Source organism: Staurois parvus, unplaced genomic scaffold (assembly GCF_062004578.1).
Source record: "Staurois parvus isolate SC_StPar_1 unplaced genomic scaffold, SC_StPar_1.0 ptg003853l, whole genome shotgun sequence".
NCBI lineage: Eukaryota > Metazoa > Chordata > Amphibia > Anura > Ranidae > Staurois > Staurois parvus.
Genome location: NW_028321648.1, coordinates 1 through 16772, shown reverse-complemented (window position 1 = coordinate 16772; position 16772 = coordinate 1). Strand labels below are relative to the sequence as shown.

The 16772-nt window shown below is 40.2% G+C and overlaps 1 protein-coding gene across 1 annotated transcript in view; it reads right to left on the bottom strand.

Moving 5' to 3' along the window:
* LOC149427343 (ovostatin-like) overlaps positions 1-15660 on the bottom strand; it is a gene marked incomplete at its 3' end in the record, with an annotated part of 72260 nt that extends 56600 nt beyond the window's left edge. The window contains 1 exon segment of the mRNA XM_089668107.1: positions 15526-15660. Within this exon segment, the coding sequence (XP_089524233.1) occupies positions 15526-15593 (68 nt within the window).
* Between the last annotated feature and the right edge of the window lie 1112 nt (positions 15661-16772).

The window sequence follows — 16772 nt, the reverse complement described above, 5'->3', positions numbered from 1 at the left end:
ACAGATTTAATCATGGTAGATCCATCAGGACCAAATTTTATTGCAGTCTGTCCAGCACTATCACACACAGTATCATTTTCATGATAAAGGTGACTTAAATTATATTGTGACAAATGAATTTATTCATGCAGACCTGTACTTGACAGTCTACTTTATGCCATGTATCATCTGCTTTGGGTGTTTTTGTAAGTCTTCCTGAGATCTATGAACATTTGACGACATGACAAACAGCGAGTCACTAAAATCCAAACCACATTGTGATGTAGCATTTATCCTACAGGTCATCACACGACTGACAGCTGACTCAAACTCCTTGGCTGACTTCCAGATACTTGGTACACACCTATAAAACCACAGACATGGATCCTACAAAACTAATAAAATTATACAAAAAGGGTGGAATAGTGAGGAACATGTAATTAAATCTAGAAGTGTGCTAAAAGGAAAACAGAACATAAAATTATGATCATGTCCAAGTGTCCCTGACTGACTAATTTATAGAGTACCATAACCAAGAATCTGTATATAGGATATAGGGGAGCAATCAATATTTTCAGATGTAAAAAAGTTTAGATTTAGAAAAATTTGTCCAAGGGAGTGATAGTGTCAATATAAAAATTTGCAACCAACTCTAAATGGCCTCAATGTTATGGTCTTTGCCATTTTTACTTATACATGACTGGATGATGGATGAAGTCAGTAGAGCTTCTGCTCAGTTACTAAGCTCTGGAGGAACTGCAAAGTGCACAGTCTAATTGCCTTTAATAAGTCAACCCCAATGTGTAAAACATACAAAATCCTGTCTGATCAGATTGGTCCTCACACTACAGAATGATAGAATTCATAGACGATCAGATACACATTGAATGGATTTTTTAGGTAGGCCCTTGCATGGTTGAGTTGGTAAAATCTCATGGCTGTATTCACCCCTGAGCATAGAGATTTTCTGGTGGTTTTATTGAGAGTTTTTAGAAGTGTATTACAAGCATTTTTACAGCTTCAGGAGTCTTTGTTTAGCCAATAGAAAGCACTAGGGAGAAGAAATTAAGGGTGGACAGCTGCTGTTTGAGCCAAAAACCTCGCAAAAAATGCTAGTCACATTTTCAGGCGTTTCTATTAAAGTCTATGGAGTCAAAAACCGTGTAATTTGCCAAAAAGAAGCTGATGTACTTTGAGCTATAGGCATTTTGCTTCAGGTGACAGAACACATGAGCAGGGGCATTGAAATGAATGGGAATTGGCTTGTTGAGCCTTTTAGAGTTACAAGCTTCAAGTAGAAAAATCACTCAGGTGTGAATGCACCCTTAGATTTCCTAACAATTGAAATAAATATGGACAGCTTTTCTGACATACAGAATCCTTTCCAATACCTAAAGCTAAGGATTTTGGACAAGTTATCACACCTGTGAGCCAATAGAGTTTTAGATACAGAAAGTGGAGGCATTTTAAGTACTCAGTTTTGATTACATTACCTGATTAAGCAACAGCTAAATATAATAAAAACTGCTAAATATAGTAACAGATTTCAGTTTGATATAAGGGTTTCAACATTTAAACCAAATAAGTTAGCTATGGCATCTGTGCTCGGTTGGCTTAAGTATTAAAAAAAAGGAAATAAAAAAACCCACCCCATATACCCATAATTGTTTCCACCATTTGGAATGCCAGCCAAAACTATGTAGGGAAAAGCAAACAAAAAAAAAAAAAAACACACCATCTTTGCTTGTGTAGGCAGGTGTAGTCTACAGTGGCATTGTAACTGAAAGAGGAATCAGGAGAAACTGGAATTCTCTATGGTTTCCTCAGTCCCCTGGAGCAGTGATCCAGTTGGATGTGTTGATCCAGGTGACCATCTTATGTAATGCAAAGTCTTTTTAAGTCTCTGCTCTTGGGTTAGGTGCGCGTTTTGCAAGTGGCTAGTATAGGGACAGGGTATGCGTCTGTCAGGGACAGCACTAGCGGTAGGGAGAGGTTCCAGAGGATTAGGGAAAGAAAGAGCCCATGTCTGCATCGTCGTCAGGAAGCTCCTCTTTGGGTTGGACCAGTCAGGCCACACTCTTCTCCTTGACAGATTCCATCTGAAGTTCAGGCCTGCACATCTGACTCTACTCTGAACTGTTGTAAGTGTCCCGATTGGGTGAGCCTTCCCATAGGGCTCATTGTTTTACAAGTTCTGCAATATGTCTGACTGAGTGCTCTCTGCCACTGCACCAACCCAACATTTGTTCCCATTTGACATTTCCTGCTTTACTTATTGTCCCCATGATACATCAGGATGTCTCTGGAACAGAAAGTGAGAAAAAAGGGACACAACAATATACTAGATAAGAGGTTTGCATGCCAATTCTCAAAAAGATTCTCAGAATGCAGGAAAATTATACAGGATTTATGGCGCCAACAGTTTGCTCAGCACTTTACAATATAATGAGAGACAGTACAGCAACAATACAGTTCAATACAAGAGGGATAGGAGGGCCCAGGGGTGGACTGACCATTTGGAAACTTGGGCACCGCCCGAGGTCAGTAGGGGGCCCCATGAGATGCCCCTGGTACCTTTTTAGAGTTTGGGCAAGGACACAGGGGCCCCATCATCTCCTATTGCCTGGAGGCCCCATGAGTTGTCAGTCCGACCCTGGAGGGCCCTGCCCCTTGAAGCTCACGAAGAGGGAGGGGCTGGTGGTACAAAAAAAAAAAAAAAAAAAAAAAGTGTAACTGGGGGATGGACTGGTAGGAGGAGTAGAAGATTCCATTATTAGCTGAGGGCAGGATAGGCTTCCCTGTAGAGGTTTTCAGAGATCACCGAAAAGTGAGCAGAGTTGGCGAATTTGAACTTCATGTGGGATGACTGCAACTCAAATAACGGCAGCCATACAGATTTTGATATAGTTTTGTTTTCCAATGGACCTCTCCTCGGAATAATTGATCTAGTCTACAACTCATTTTTTTGAATGCATACACTGAAAGTTGGAAGATACAATCATAAGTTACAGATTGCATCTCAAATGCAAGTTACAGATTGCAACTTGAATGTATCTGTTTTCAACATGCATTCTTACAAAATCTAATTGCTCAAAAGTCAAAAAAATTCACAAAGCAAATCAGCACTACCAATCAATGCAACATGATCAATAATTTTACACTATGGCTGATCAACTAAGGCTGGCCATACATTATACAATTATCTGGAGATTTTTGGTTTAGATTTACCAAAAACCATATAATAGGAGGACAAACCTAAACAACACTTTCAGTTGTATCCAATTAGGCAGGCCCTTGCACTACACAGTTGAAGGTAAATCTAAAGGAAATTGGGCAGAAAATTGGAAGCTAAAAATTGTATAATGTATGGCCAGCCTAAGTTCAACCAAAATTAATCTAAATCAATCAACTGGAAGGGAAGTTAGGTCTATTGGATTGTTTGGGAATTTGATCATTTTGAACAAATCACACAGATTAGATAACAGTCCACTATAATAGGAGGCTTTAAAAGTAGTAGTAAACTACTTAACTTTTACCTAGTGGTAAGCTTAAAATTAATCTCCTAAAAACGTGCAGTTTGGGAGATACTCTTCTGTAGAGCCAGCGCATGCACTGTGAAGGAACGGAAATGCTGCTCTGAAGGAACGGCATACCCGTGCTGTTCCTTCAGAGTACTGTGCTGTGGCGTGGGAGTGATGTCATAGCGACCCGGCCAGTCAAATGGCTGGAGCTTGCGCACCTGGAAGGAAGACCAGGGGAAGATGGAAGCCTCAGCTACAGTGATAGTGGACCACTGGAGGGCTTCATGTTAAGACAAGTCCTATACAATGTGCTAGTATGCAATGCATGTTAGCACATTACCTTGCAGGGGTTTTTTTTTCCTTCCGGTGGTTTACTACTGCATAATGAGCAAAGTGAGAAGTGCAATTTGTATTTTTTACGGTTCTATTAACCTGTAGTTAATGTAGTGCACAAGGCCAGAGCTCTGTTTGGTGAAAATATATCAGTTCCAATGCACTGGGCTGCAAGTGAAGTTTCCAATCAGACTATAAGATGTCTGGCCAATAATAGGCAATTCTTTCTTTGATCTTACTGAGTGTTGAAGGGAATTATGACCACTTGCTCTAAGTGCACCATGCCAAAATAACATTTTTGATCTGCAAAAAAAAAAAAAAATTGAATACAAGAAAGCTTCTATAAAATTCCCAGAAGATGTTCTGGCCAGCTTCCAAAATATAGGCTTTGGCTAGCTTGAGAGATCAAACTATGTCAAGTGCTCCAGAAGAATAAGCCTTTTGAGAACGCCCTGAGAAGAAGTCTCATATTTATACTATCATACATTCCATCGTGTTCACTGAACATTACAAGAGACTTCCATCATCGCTGACAAAACCCAATCTGTCCTCTGGAATCACGTTTTGGAGCACTACGTGGCCACAGAATATTGCAAAACAAAGTTGATGAATTATAAGAGCAGACAATCAAAGTGACAGCAGTATGTCTGGGAGGAAAAATAGGGCTCTTTGTAAAGAGACAGGAGCTCACATTCTGCCAATATGCAGGAATGTACTATACTGCTGAGGAACATAAGCTATGCACTTGGACACAAGACAGTTAGTTTCCAGCGAAGCCATGTGAATGGCCTCAAATAGATCAAGGATCAGAATGGACCATTAGAGTGAAAGCCATCTGATGGGGTTCTCATTAATAAACTGGTCGGGGGGGGGGGGGGGGGGGGAACCACCCACACAAAAAACCACCACATGCAGAAGACATTCTTGATTTTTTTTGGACGACAACTCCAAGGTTGTCATCCTGGTCCTTACTGCCAGAGTCACAATTTCAATGATGGCATTTGTTGTAGACCACCAAAAATGGTGCCATTTAGAACAACGACAGACCAACAGCCTGCATATTTAGGAAGAAAGTTGGCAATGGTAGCTCCTGCATCTATCTTGCTTGGCTCCCATCAAAACTCATGGGGATCACTTTGTTGCAAGTGCATTTTCACCCGCCTCTAGATGACTTAAAGTATTACTAAACCTATGACCCCGCAGTCACTATATCCGGGCTCCCCGGACCCCGCAGTCACTATATCCGGGCTCCCCGGACCCCGCAGTCACTATATCCGGGCTCCCCGGACCCCGCAGTCACTATATCCGGGCTCCCCGGACCCCGCAGTCACTATATCCGGGCTCCCACAGTAAACAGAACATGGAAGTGCAATTATTTTAGTAAATACAAAATGCTAAATACCTTCTCATCAGCAGTATATAGCAGTGTCCAGCAGAGCACTGGTTAAAGCATGTAGGAGAAGTTCATTCTCCCCAGATAGTCCTATGAGGCTGCATAACCCCTGACCCTCTGCCTGGACAGCACATGTACTTACCCGGGGGGGGGGGGGGGGGGGGGGGGAGAATATATATCTCTTTAGCAATACACGCCAAACTGAAACTGAGCATGTGCAGCTAGATAGGGAGAGAATTACAGAAAAATAAACTATCAAAATACATCTTTAAACAATGCAGAGGATTAACCCCTTAGGTTCCACAGTGAGTATAACAAGCATGCTTTACTGCATCTACAGACTGATTGTACTTTTGTGCGTTAACACTTTAAACCAGAACTTTACTAGTAACTGTTTGCTAATTTTTCTCAATACAAAAAATATACAGGGGTTGGACAAAAACACACCATGATTTGCAGGTGTGAAAGGGTCGACACGTTTCACGTTGAAAGTGATATAACATTCTTTTGCTTCCGCTGTGTGATGAGACACCGTGCTAGCAGGTGGGAAGCCTCACTCATTCACTGTGCGTGCTGCTAGTGATACGGAGTCATGTCAGAGATTACGGGGCTTCAAAGGAGGGAAAAATTGCTGGTGCCTCTGACTGAAGTTGCCAATTTATTTGCGGTGTCCAGTATCAAAAGGTGATGGTGGCATATACAGTTTCCAGAAATACTCATCTGATAAGTATAAGCACGGTCGACAAGGTCAACTGACTGAAGAAGAAAACAACTGCTACAAAAGTGACTGCAGAGCTCAATCTCAGTCCCGTGGCCAGCCTGAAGTGTAGTGTGCTTTGAAGCGCATTTAGGGTCTAGCAAGGCCTAGTACAGAAAATATATAAAACGGAATTTATCAAAACTGGAGCAGCTGTGCATGGCAACCAAATTAGCTTCCAGCTTTCATTTTCAGGACTTACATGAACAAGCTGAAGACAGAAGCTATTTGGCTACCATTCACAGCTGCTCCAGTTTTGATAAATTCCCCTCATTGTCTTTATGAAAGGATTACACAGGTATAGATATAGCTAGTCTTTTTCTCACATGTACTGTTAACCCCTTACCTACCAGACACTGTCACCCCTTCCTGCCCAGGCCAATTTTCAGCTTTGAGTGGTCACACTGACCGAATTGTGTGGTAATGCAACACTGTACCCATATTAAATTTAGCATTTTTTCCCACAAAGCTTTGTGGTATTTAATTTGGATAAAAAAAATAAAAATAAAAAAAAAAAAAAGTCTTAGTTTCTATTATAAAATTTTACAAAAACAGGTAATTTTTCTCCTTCACTGATGTGTGCTGATCAGAGGCTGCACTGATGGGCACCGATACATGAACTGGCAGCACTGATACACTGTTAGGCTGTGTAGCTGGCCAGCTAAGACCAGTCCTAGGTTGTTAATATGGTTCATATATGTGTATACCAAGCCTGCCAATAACCTCAGTACAGTATATATGTGCATATGTTAAAGCCAAAAGCAGAATCATTGCTGTGATTTATGTCTTTGATTGTTATATGACATTTATATATTCATTGTGTTAGCAGAAGCAGAAAAGGAAAATATGCCTTTAAGAGTTAAAGGTGAGCCAATCACAGACAGCCTCACACTGTACAGAACCTTAACCAATCCCAGCCAGTTTCACATTTGTGCCTGTGTAAAACTCCCTGCTAGGATTTTCTAGAGACACATGCTCACCAGACAGAGGAGGAAACAGGCAAAGTTCCAATCAGAGAAGCTCCATGGAAGTAGAGAAGGCCAAATAGGTATTTAATGCACTTGTGTGTTCCTCTATTGTTTAACAGTGCAGGTAGATCTGTGTCTAAAAACTGTTGTATGTTTTTACTTGTAGTTCCACCGAATTTATCGAACTTACGAATCAAGTCACTGTAATCTAATGAATTTATAAATCCAAGTGAATTTATCAATCGAAATACAGAACGAATTTATCAAATCTATTGAACCTATCGAGATAATAAGCCATCGAATCAACCCAATGTAATACGAATTAAACCATTGTAATATGAAAGAAACAAGCCATTGTAAGCAGTTATATGAAGAAGATTGAAGTTATTAAAGAAGTTAACTAAAGTATTCGGTGTGCTCTTTAAACCTACTGCATCCATAGAGCGGCATTGGAGGAATTACAGAGTAAAGTCAGTCTAATCAAACAAAGAAACAGCAATTGCATCATTTTTCTAATGCCACAGCGCACTAGGCACCAAAGGGTGCTGCGCCTGCCACAGGCTGCACTGATAATCAGCGCCCTGATTATCAGTGTAGAGGTCTTTCCACACCGTCACAGCAGGAAAAAAGTACTGCCGATAACCAACAAGTGTATTTGCATTGCGATCAGGTGTGATTGGACACAGCTGAACACATAGTAAATGCCCACTAATTCGCCTTTACATTGATCAGAGGGCACCGGGTGCTCGCCACAGCAGGCGAGTGGTTCTGGGAGGAAATCAATGAATGCCCTCCCAGAACTGGACAGCTGCATTGTGGCAGTCATTCAGCTATAGTGTGGTTGCCAAGTGGTTAAAGCACACCTTCACCCTGGAAAGGGAATTTAAGTCCCTGTTGTGGGCAATTAAAGATCTATTATGCAATTTTGCATTTATGGCCTTAGACTTTTACAGGATACAGCCAGTCAACATGCAAAACTATCCAAACAAGGGAAAATACACATTCAGCATCAAAGGCGAGCATAAAGCCTGAGCCTATTTGCCATACTACTCTAAGTTTGTGTATCCCCATACTGGGAACCAGGGGTCCAAGCAAAAGGATCATTTTACTGTCCTTCAAGCATTTGGGGGGCTGGACTGGAGAGTGGGAGTCAAATGCCTCAGCAGTTTTAATAGAAGGAATATTTTCCCATTCACATAAATAAAGTGTGGCGCTAATGATTAATTGAATATTCAGATGATCTGAAAAGCACAGTAAGGTATGTGACACAAACTGAGATAGATAACGCAGAGAAAAAAAAAAAAGTGGTGACTAATACATCAAGTGAAAAAACATAACAATGTCCAGACAAAATGTCGCAGGATCCTGTGTGTGAAAAGCTGGATATATCAGGATCAAATGGTAAAATTGCGCACTCACCGGACGCGCTAAGGATATGCGCATACGACAACAGACCACCGGAAATCCCTCATCTAGTGGGGAGAGTAGATATCCATCTGGGCACAGGTAATCCTGATGCTCCCTCTAATTGGTGTGTAGTAAGCAGTTTCCAGATCCAGTAGTCCCCTCAGGGCTGATTAAACCTTTCCTTATAGGTATGGAACTCCCTCCGGTGGCAATAGTAGGCAATAGGGTATCCTGGAATTAGCTCCAAAAGGAGCCAAAAAAGTGCCTCATAGTGTAGTATTTTAAAACGAAAAATTTATTGTGTATATAAAGCATAAAAACAGGGTGGAAACACTCAGGGAATAAAAGAGTGACTGACCCAAAAGTAAGATGGCCGCCGGGCCTCCTCATGGCTCCTCCCCTCTGATGTGTACTGGCACGAAAGGCCTTAGGAGGAGCCAACAGAGCGTGACGTCTTTAGCCGCCCGGAGCCACGAGGAGGCCCGGTGGCCATCTTACTTTTGGGTCAGTCACTCTTTTATTCCCTGAGTGTTTCCACCCTGTTTTTATGCTGTATATACACAATGAATTTTTCGTTTTAAAATACTACACTATGAGGCACTTTTTTGGCTCCTTTTGGAGCTAATTCCAGGATACCCTATTGCCTACTATTGCCACCGGAGGGAGTTCCATACCTATAAGGAAAGGTTTAATCAGCCCTGAGGGGACTACTGGATCTGGAAACTGCTTACTACACACCAATTAGAGGGAGCATCAGGATTATCTGTGCCCAGATGGATATCTACTCTCCCCACTAGATGAGGGATTTCCGGTGGTCTGTTGTCATATGCGCATATCCTTAGCGCGTCCAGTGAGTGCGCAATTTTACCATTTGATCCTGATATATCCAGCTTTTCACACACAGGATCCTGCGACATTTTGTCTGGACATTGTTATGTTTTTTCACTTGATGTATTAGTCACCACTTTTTTTTTTTCTCTGCGTTATCTATCACAGTTTGTGTCACATACCTTACTGTGCTTTTCAGATCATCTGAATATTTATTTTATTCATTCAATTAATCATTAGCGCCACACTTTATGTATATTTTCTGAAGGTTTGCTGAGATTACCTTATGTGCTTTGGCTGCTAATTGGAGAGCGCTCACTTTTTATCTTTTTTCCAATATTTTCCCATTGTTGACATCAATGAGAAGAATAGTCCCCCCCATTGATAGTGTCAGTAGGGGGAATGGTGCTCCATCTTTGGAATTAGTTGGTGGAATAGTGCCCCAAGGGACAGATAAAGGACAATAAAAGCCACATCTGGGGCCCAGTTGAAAACCACTGCTATAAACTTAAGAAAAAAAATTTAAGGAAAAGAAAAAAAGTTTGGAGCCCATTCCGTACAGACAGAGCAATGTGAAATTAATGCAAGTTAGATAAACTGGTCAGTTTAGTGTTTTTGCTATTTTAGGTGTGTTTAATATTTATATTCTATAAAGTTTCATTGATGTGTGTAGTACTGCTTGTGCTTTTTGAAATTGTGGTAAAATTTTCTAATGACATTGGGTGTTGATTTGACAACACTGGAGTGTAAAATCTGATGCAGCTGTGCATAGTAGCCAATCGGCTCTAACTTCAGCTTCGTCAATTAAGCGTTTGGCAACACCTGGCAGCCGATTGGTTTCTATGCAGAGCTGCACCAGATTTTGCACTCTCCAGTTTTAGCAAGTCAGCCCCAATAAATCTTAGCTTTACCTATAGTTTGTTACACTTACAACCATTTACTTAATGGATTTTTATTAGTCAGTATTATAGCCATTAACATTGTACATTTGCAATGTTGTGCACAACACCTGAGTATATATAAAAAAATTTAAAGATAGGGTGTTTTTTTTTTTTCCCAATGTCGAAGGCGGTTGTAAATGCTTCAACAAAGCCACTTGCTCTGAAAAGGTTTGAAAGTGGGTTTAGGAGGGAATTAGGGTTGTGGGAATTAAATAGATTATGAGAAATATAATGATCTTTTCATGAAGAAAATGTTTGTTAATTATATTTGATTGAAAACCAATAAATATTTATATAAAAAAAAACAAAGAAATATGCATTGGTATATTACATACTGCTTTACGGCAATCTTCCACTTCCATTTGATATGTACATGCAGATTAGAATATTGGTGCTGGCAGTCAGAGTCTGTAGTCATTGCAGTAAGAATCAACTTGTGTTCTGTAATGCAATGTAATTGTATCTGACAATGACAGTATTTAACAGATGGCACTGTAGATGCAACCTGAAGGTGGCAGCATTTATCTGCAAGCCTTTTATTTTCAAAAGGAAGTCTCCAGCCTGCATGTGATTATTAAGCTGAATGTATGTAAAGCAAATTCAATGGAAGCCAAATCTTAGAAATCAGTACATGCTATTTTTTTGGATAAATAGGCAAGGGACAGTCAAAACAATGGCCTGCTGGACATGTACCAATGCTGCAAAGCAGTGGTTCTCAACCTTCCTAATGCCGCAACCCTTTAATACAGTCCCTCATGTTGTGGTGACCCCCAACCATAAAATTATTTACCCAGTAATTATAATTCATGAGTGTCGTTATGCCTCCAATACTGCTGCTCTCTACACAGCAGCTGCTCTCTACACATTGGAAATATGTGTTTTCTGATGGTCTTAGGGAACCCCTGTGAAAGGGTCGTTCGATCCCCAAAGGGGTTGTGACCCACAGGTTGAGAACCACTGCTGCAAAGGGGGAAAAAAAAAAAAAAAAAAAAGTTTAAAAAGGCCAAGTTAATCTTTAAACAATATAAAAAAATACAAGCAGGCAGTTGCTGAAAGACAGGAGGAATCAATGGACTACCAGAGGTCACCAGCGCCCTCACAGTTCATTGAGAACAAGTCATTCTCAAAGACTGTCAGTATTTATAGTTCATTAATTCATAGAACTCTGAATGAATGAGGTGGCCGGGTGGGCTGAACTGAAGGAAAGCAGCAGGAGTGGGAACACGTTACACGATCCTCAAAAAAAAAAAAACCCACATGGGTGAAACATGCAACAAAAGGTGAACATAGTAGACTGCTTTTGGGGTGTTAATGTAAGCCGTGTACCGGGGTGGGCTCCCCAGGATACAGTGAAGTCACGAACGAGGAAAGCAATCTCAACACCAGCTTTTGTCACAACAGAATTTTACTTAGATGTGAAATGGAATTTTCTGGATGGCACATATCTAAACCCAACTATTACAGAAAGGTCCAAAGTTGTATGAAGAGAAAGGCACTTTTAAGGGCTCGTTTACACCGACTGTGCCTTCTGAAAAGCATTCTGCAATCAATCACTTTTCAGAGGGGAGTTGACAGGTGGTGAGGAGGAATGCACTACCTGTTGTGGGGCAGTTGCAGCATAGCCCCATTGACCAAACAGGAGGGGGGGGGGGGAGATACATTTTGCAAAACATGGGCGCACACATGCAGAGAAGTCCACTGTCTCTGCAGCTTAACCACTTCAGCCTCCACAACATGCCTGTATGCCACCTGGTTGAAGTGGTTATACCAGAATGAGGCCATCTTTCTGGGCTCTTCCATTCCACCAGGAAGCCCGAGTATCGTATTTTGTCGCCATTCCACAAGCGCTCCCAATGTTAAAGCCTGAGAGGTTAGGTAAAATATAAAAAGATGTTACGCTGAGTAAATAGACACCCAATAATCGGGTATTCTATTGTTTCTGTGCATTAAAATTCATTAGAGTGTATTTTGCCCCCCCTCCCAAAAAAAAAAAAACCAAAAACCTCACTGTACAAATACCAAGTCACATAAAAGTTACCATACCCTCCATTTTTTTAGTTCTGCCAAAAAAGGAAATAAGAAATTATACATTATATTTTTTTTTGGGAGGGGGGCGATTCCAAGCAATTTTCTAGCAAAAAAAAAAAGTTTCCCTCTTCATGTAAATGAGCTTGATCACTGCAAGAAACTTTCATGGCTGTTTTACAGAGCCCTAGACATGAATGGTGAATTCTTGATTTGTTTACTTGTTCTAGGTCAGCAAGACCAGAGATCCAAAAAGGGAACAATGGCTGAATCTGGAAAAAAAAAACCCACACACTGCCTTGAGTGCATCTGCCACTGCTCATAGACTTACTGAGAAGAGTGGTTGCCCATAGTGACCAGAGGCCTACAACCACTTCGAAGCCTGAGCTAGAGTAGTATCAGCTGGGATCTGGTTGCTGTTAGAAAGGGGATAATTTTCCATTATGCTGAAGCAACAATTTTTATTGAACAAGTCTCCATGTCCCTTAATTATCAGAGGGGCCCGTCCACAGGGGCCCATGTCTAGATCACCGTAGTGACATGTAACAAGCATCCATGCGCCTGCTTATAGCAGCTAGCGAGAGCATGTGTGACAACACGGGACAGCAAATTGTTAACAGTCAGAATGTTGTCACCCCCCCCCCCCAAAAAAAATGTATATTTTTAATAATTAAAAATACTTTAAGAATAAACATAAAAAAATCTCCAACTTCTATTAAAGAAATTATATATTCTAATAGCATATTTTATTACATCATTACTATATATTGAAATATTCTATTAGAAAAAGGTTTTAAATTTGGAAATATTCAGTTAGAATATTTTTTTTATTTAATCCCTCTCTCTCTCATTTTATTAAACAAACATATCAAATTTATAATGTATATATTTGCGTTATAAGTTTGATATGTTTATTTGTTTATTAAAATGATAGAATATATATCTATATCTCTATCATTTTATTAAACAAATAGACCTATCAAATACATATAAATACACATGCATAGTTGTGAAAGCGAACAGCAACTAGAAATACAAGCAGTCTTAAAGCTCATTCACACTTGACTATTTCTAACTCTTGCCAAACGCCTCTATAGCATTTGACAGGCATTTGGGAAGCATTTTTTAACACTCCCAAAATGCCCTATGCGCAGTTTTAAGGCAGTTGATAGGAGTTTGCCAAGCATTAAAACCGCACTCCAAAACGCCTATAATGAAGTTAAATGTTATTAATGCTCTGCAACCGCCTTGCAACTGAGTCGCAACCACCTGCCAGGAGTTTGCAGAGCGGCACCGTAGACTTGAATGGGAGGCTTCGACTCCTGACTAGACATGACGCTAACGCTTCCGTGTGAACAGCACTGTGTGCTGCCACGTGTAGAATTTTCATAGGCCTTTGAGAAGCGTTAAAACGCTTCCCAAAAGCCTGACGCCTGCTGAGAAAGCTAGTGTGAATGTAGCTTAATAGCTCCCATAAATCATTACTCACAGCTGTGCATGGCCTGCAGGGATAACACAGGAGGCACAGGGCCAGCAGACCTCCTCAGCTCCATGTTGTCAGGTACACAACATCTCACATCCATTTACATACACCCAAGTATCTGCAAAGGTCTAAAGAGGTAACAATGGCCAAATTTAAGAACCAAAAAAAGTCTACCTTGAGTGTATCTGACTGCTCATATAGACTTATTGAGAAGAGTGGTTGCCCATAGCAACCAGAGGCCTACAACAACTTCTAAGCCTGAGCTAGAGTAGCATCAGCTAGGATCTGGTTGCTGTTAGAAAAGGGGACAATTTTCCATTATGCTCAAGCAGCAATTTGTATTGAACAAGTCTCTAACAGAGGGCCCATCCCTGGGGGCCCATGTCTAGATCACTGTAGGGACATGTAATGGGCAGCACAGTGGCTTAGTGGTTAGCACTTCCGCCTGACAGTACTGGGGTCGCCGGTTCAAATCCCAACCACAGCACCACCTGCCTGGAGTTTGCATGTTCTCCCTGTGCCTGCGTGGGTCTCCTCCAGGTACTCCGGTTTCCTCCCACACTCCAAAAGACATGCAGGTTGGTTAATTGGATCCTGTCTAAATTGTCCATAATATGTGTATGTATGAATGCAAGTTAGGGACCTTAGATTGTACGCCCCTTGAGGGTTAGGGACTGATATGTACAATATATATGTAAAGCGCTGCATAAATTGACAGCGCTATACAAGTACCTGAAATAAATAAATGAGCATCCACGTGCCTGCTTATAGCTGCCATCGGAAGCATGTGTGACACAGGAAAGCAAATTGTTGACAGTCAGAATGTGGTCACCCCCCCCAAAAAGGAGAGAGAGTGAAGCCATAACAGCCAGGTGACCGGCATTTTAAAAACAGGTCAGTGGGGTGTAAACTGATAACCAAAACAACTCCCACAACTACTCCTAGGCTTATTTAGAAGAGTGGTTGCCAGTTAGCCATAGAAACCAGAGAGGCCTACATTCCCTTCTAAGCCTGAACCAGAGGAGCATCAGATGAGATTCGGTTGTGGTTACAAAGATCGGACCTTTGCATTGAACAAGTCCCTATGTCTCCCAGTTATCAGAGGGCCGCTTCTTAAAGTCTGTCACAAAAAAAAAAAAAAAAAAAAAAAAAAAAAAAAAAATAAAATAAAATGCACGTGGTGTGGTTTTTAAATGGTTACCACAGGTAGTGCCTCAGAGCCACCAATCAAATGCCTCTGAAAAGCGATCCACTTCTAAACAGGAAACACACACACACATACATACATATATATATATATATATATATATATATATATATATATATATATATATATATATTTTTTTTTTTAATTATTAATTTAGTTTTTTACATTTAAGCAATGCAAAATACATTAAAAAAATAGAATATTTTTAATTTTATATAAAAAATATTCTGTGTATTTTGAATAAAAAATGATTTAGAACATTGTATATGAAAAATACTTTAATAGAAGAATTTGAGATTTTAAATATATACACACACACACAAATCAATATTCTAATAGGATATTTTAAATATACATTAAAAATAATTAGAATATTCTTAGATAAAGCATATTATATATATATATATATATATATATATATATATATATATATATATATATATATATATATATAAATATTCCAATAGAATATTTTTAATACATCATTAATATTTTAAAATAGTTTTATATTATAATAAACTTTGAATTAAAATATTTTATTTACTGTAGATAATTTATATAAAAATAGTAATTTTTTTAAATAGGCATATCAAATTCATATAAATACACCTGCATAGGTATGAAAGAGCCAACAGGAACCAGACATATAAGCAGTCTAATAGCTCCCATAAGTCATTACTTACGGTTCTGCATGTCCTGCAGGGATCACACACAGCAGGCACAGGGCCAGCAGAGCTCTCCTCAGCTCCATGTCAGGTACACAACCTCTCACACCTGTCCCAGCTCCTCATTGCTCACCTGTCTATATACACCTGAGAAGGGGGCGGGGACTTCCTCATTCAGGACACGCTCAGGTGAAGACATGTAAACACGCCTGATGTATTTTCCTCCTGTGAACTTCTCCTAATAATAAGTGTAGTCACCACTCCTACTGTAATACATATCATGAGGTAAGCCAGCCATGTGGATCTGGGGACTGGACCTGTGCAAAAATATAATAAAATTTGTGTAAAGGCAAAAAATGTTTTCATTTTTAGATAGAGTGTGTGGGGGGGATTAGATTGGGGGGAATGGGGAAGCGGTGTCTGCACAGACTCCTCTTCTGTGCCCAATTTAACCCCTTCAATACCGGGCACTTTTACCCCCCCCCCCCCCCCTTCCTGCCCAGGCCAGCTTTCAGCGCTCTCACGCTTTGAATAACAATTGCGCGATCATGCACCACTGTGCCCAAACTAAATTTTATCATTTTCTTCACATAACTAGAGCTTTCTTTTGGTGGTATTTAGTCACCGCTAGGGTTTTTATTTTTTGCTAAATTAACAATAAAAGACCAAAAATTAAAAAAAAAACAAAAAAAACACGTTTCTTTGTTTATGTTATAAAAGTTTGTAAATAAATAATTGTTCTTCATAAATTTAGGCCGAGATGTATTCTGCTACATGTCTTTGGTGAAAATAACCCAAATTAGGATGTATTATTTAGTCTGTAGGACAGGACAGATATCCCCCAAATGTCAGGACAGATGTCCCCCAAATGTCAGAACAGTACAGATATCCCCCAAATGTCAGGACAGATGTCCCCCAAATGTCAGAACAGTACAGATATCCCCCAAATGTCAGGACAGATATCCCCCAAATGTCAGGACAGTACAGATATCCCCCAAATGTCAGAACAGGACAGATATCCCCCAAATGTCAGAACAGGACAGATATCCCCCAAATGTCAGGACAGTACAGATATCCCCCAAATGTCAGAACAGGACAGATATCAGCCAAATGTCAGGACAGTATAGATATCCCCAAATGTCAGCACAGTACAGATATCCCCCAAATGTCAGGACGGTACAGATATCCCCCAAATGTCAGAACAGTACAGATATCCCCCAAATGTCCAGACAGATATCCCCAAATGTCAGGACAGTACAGATATC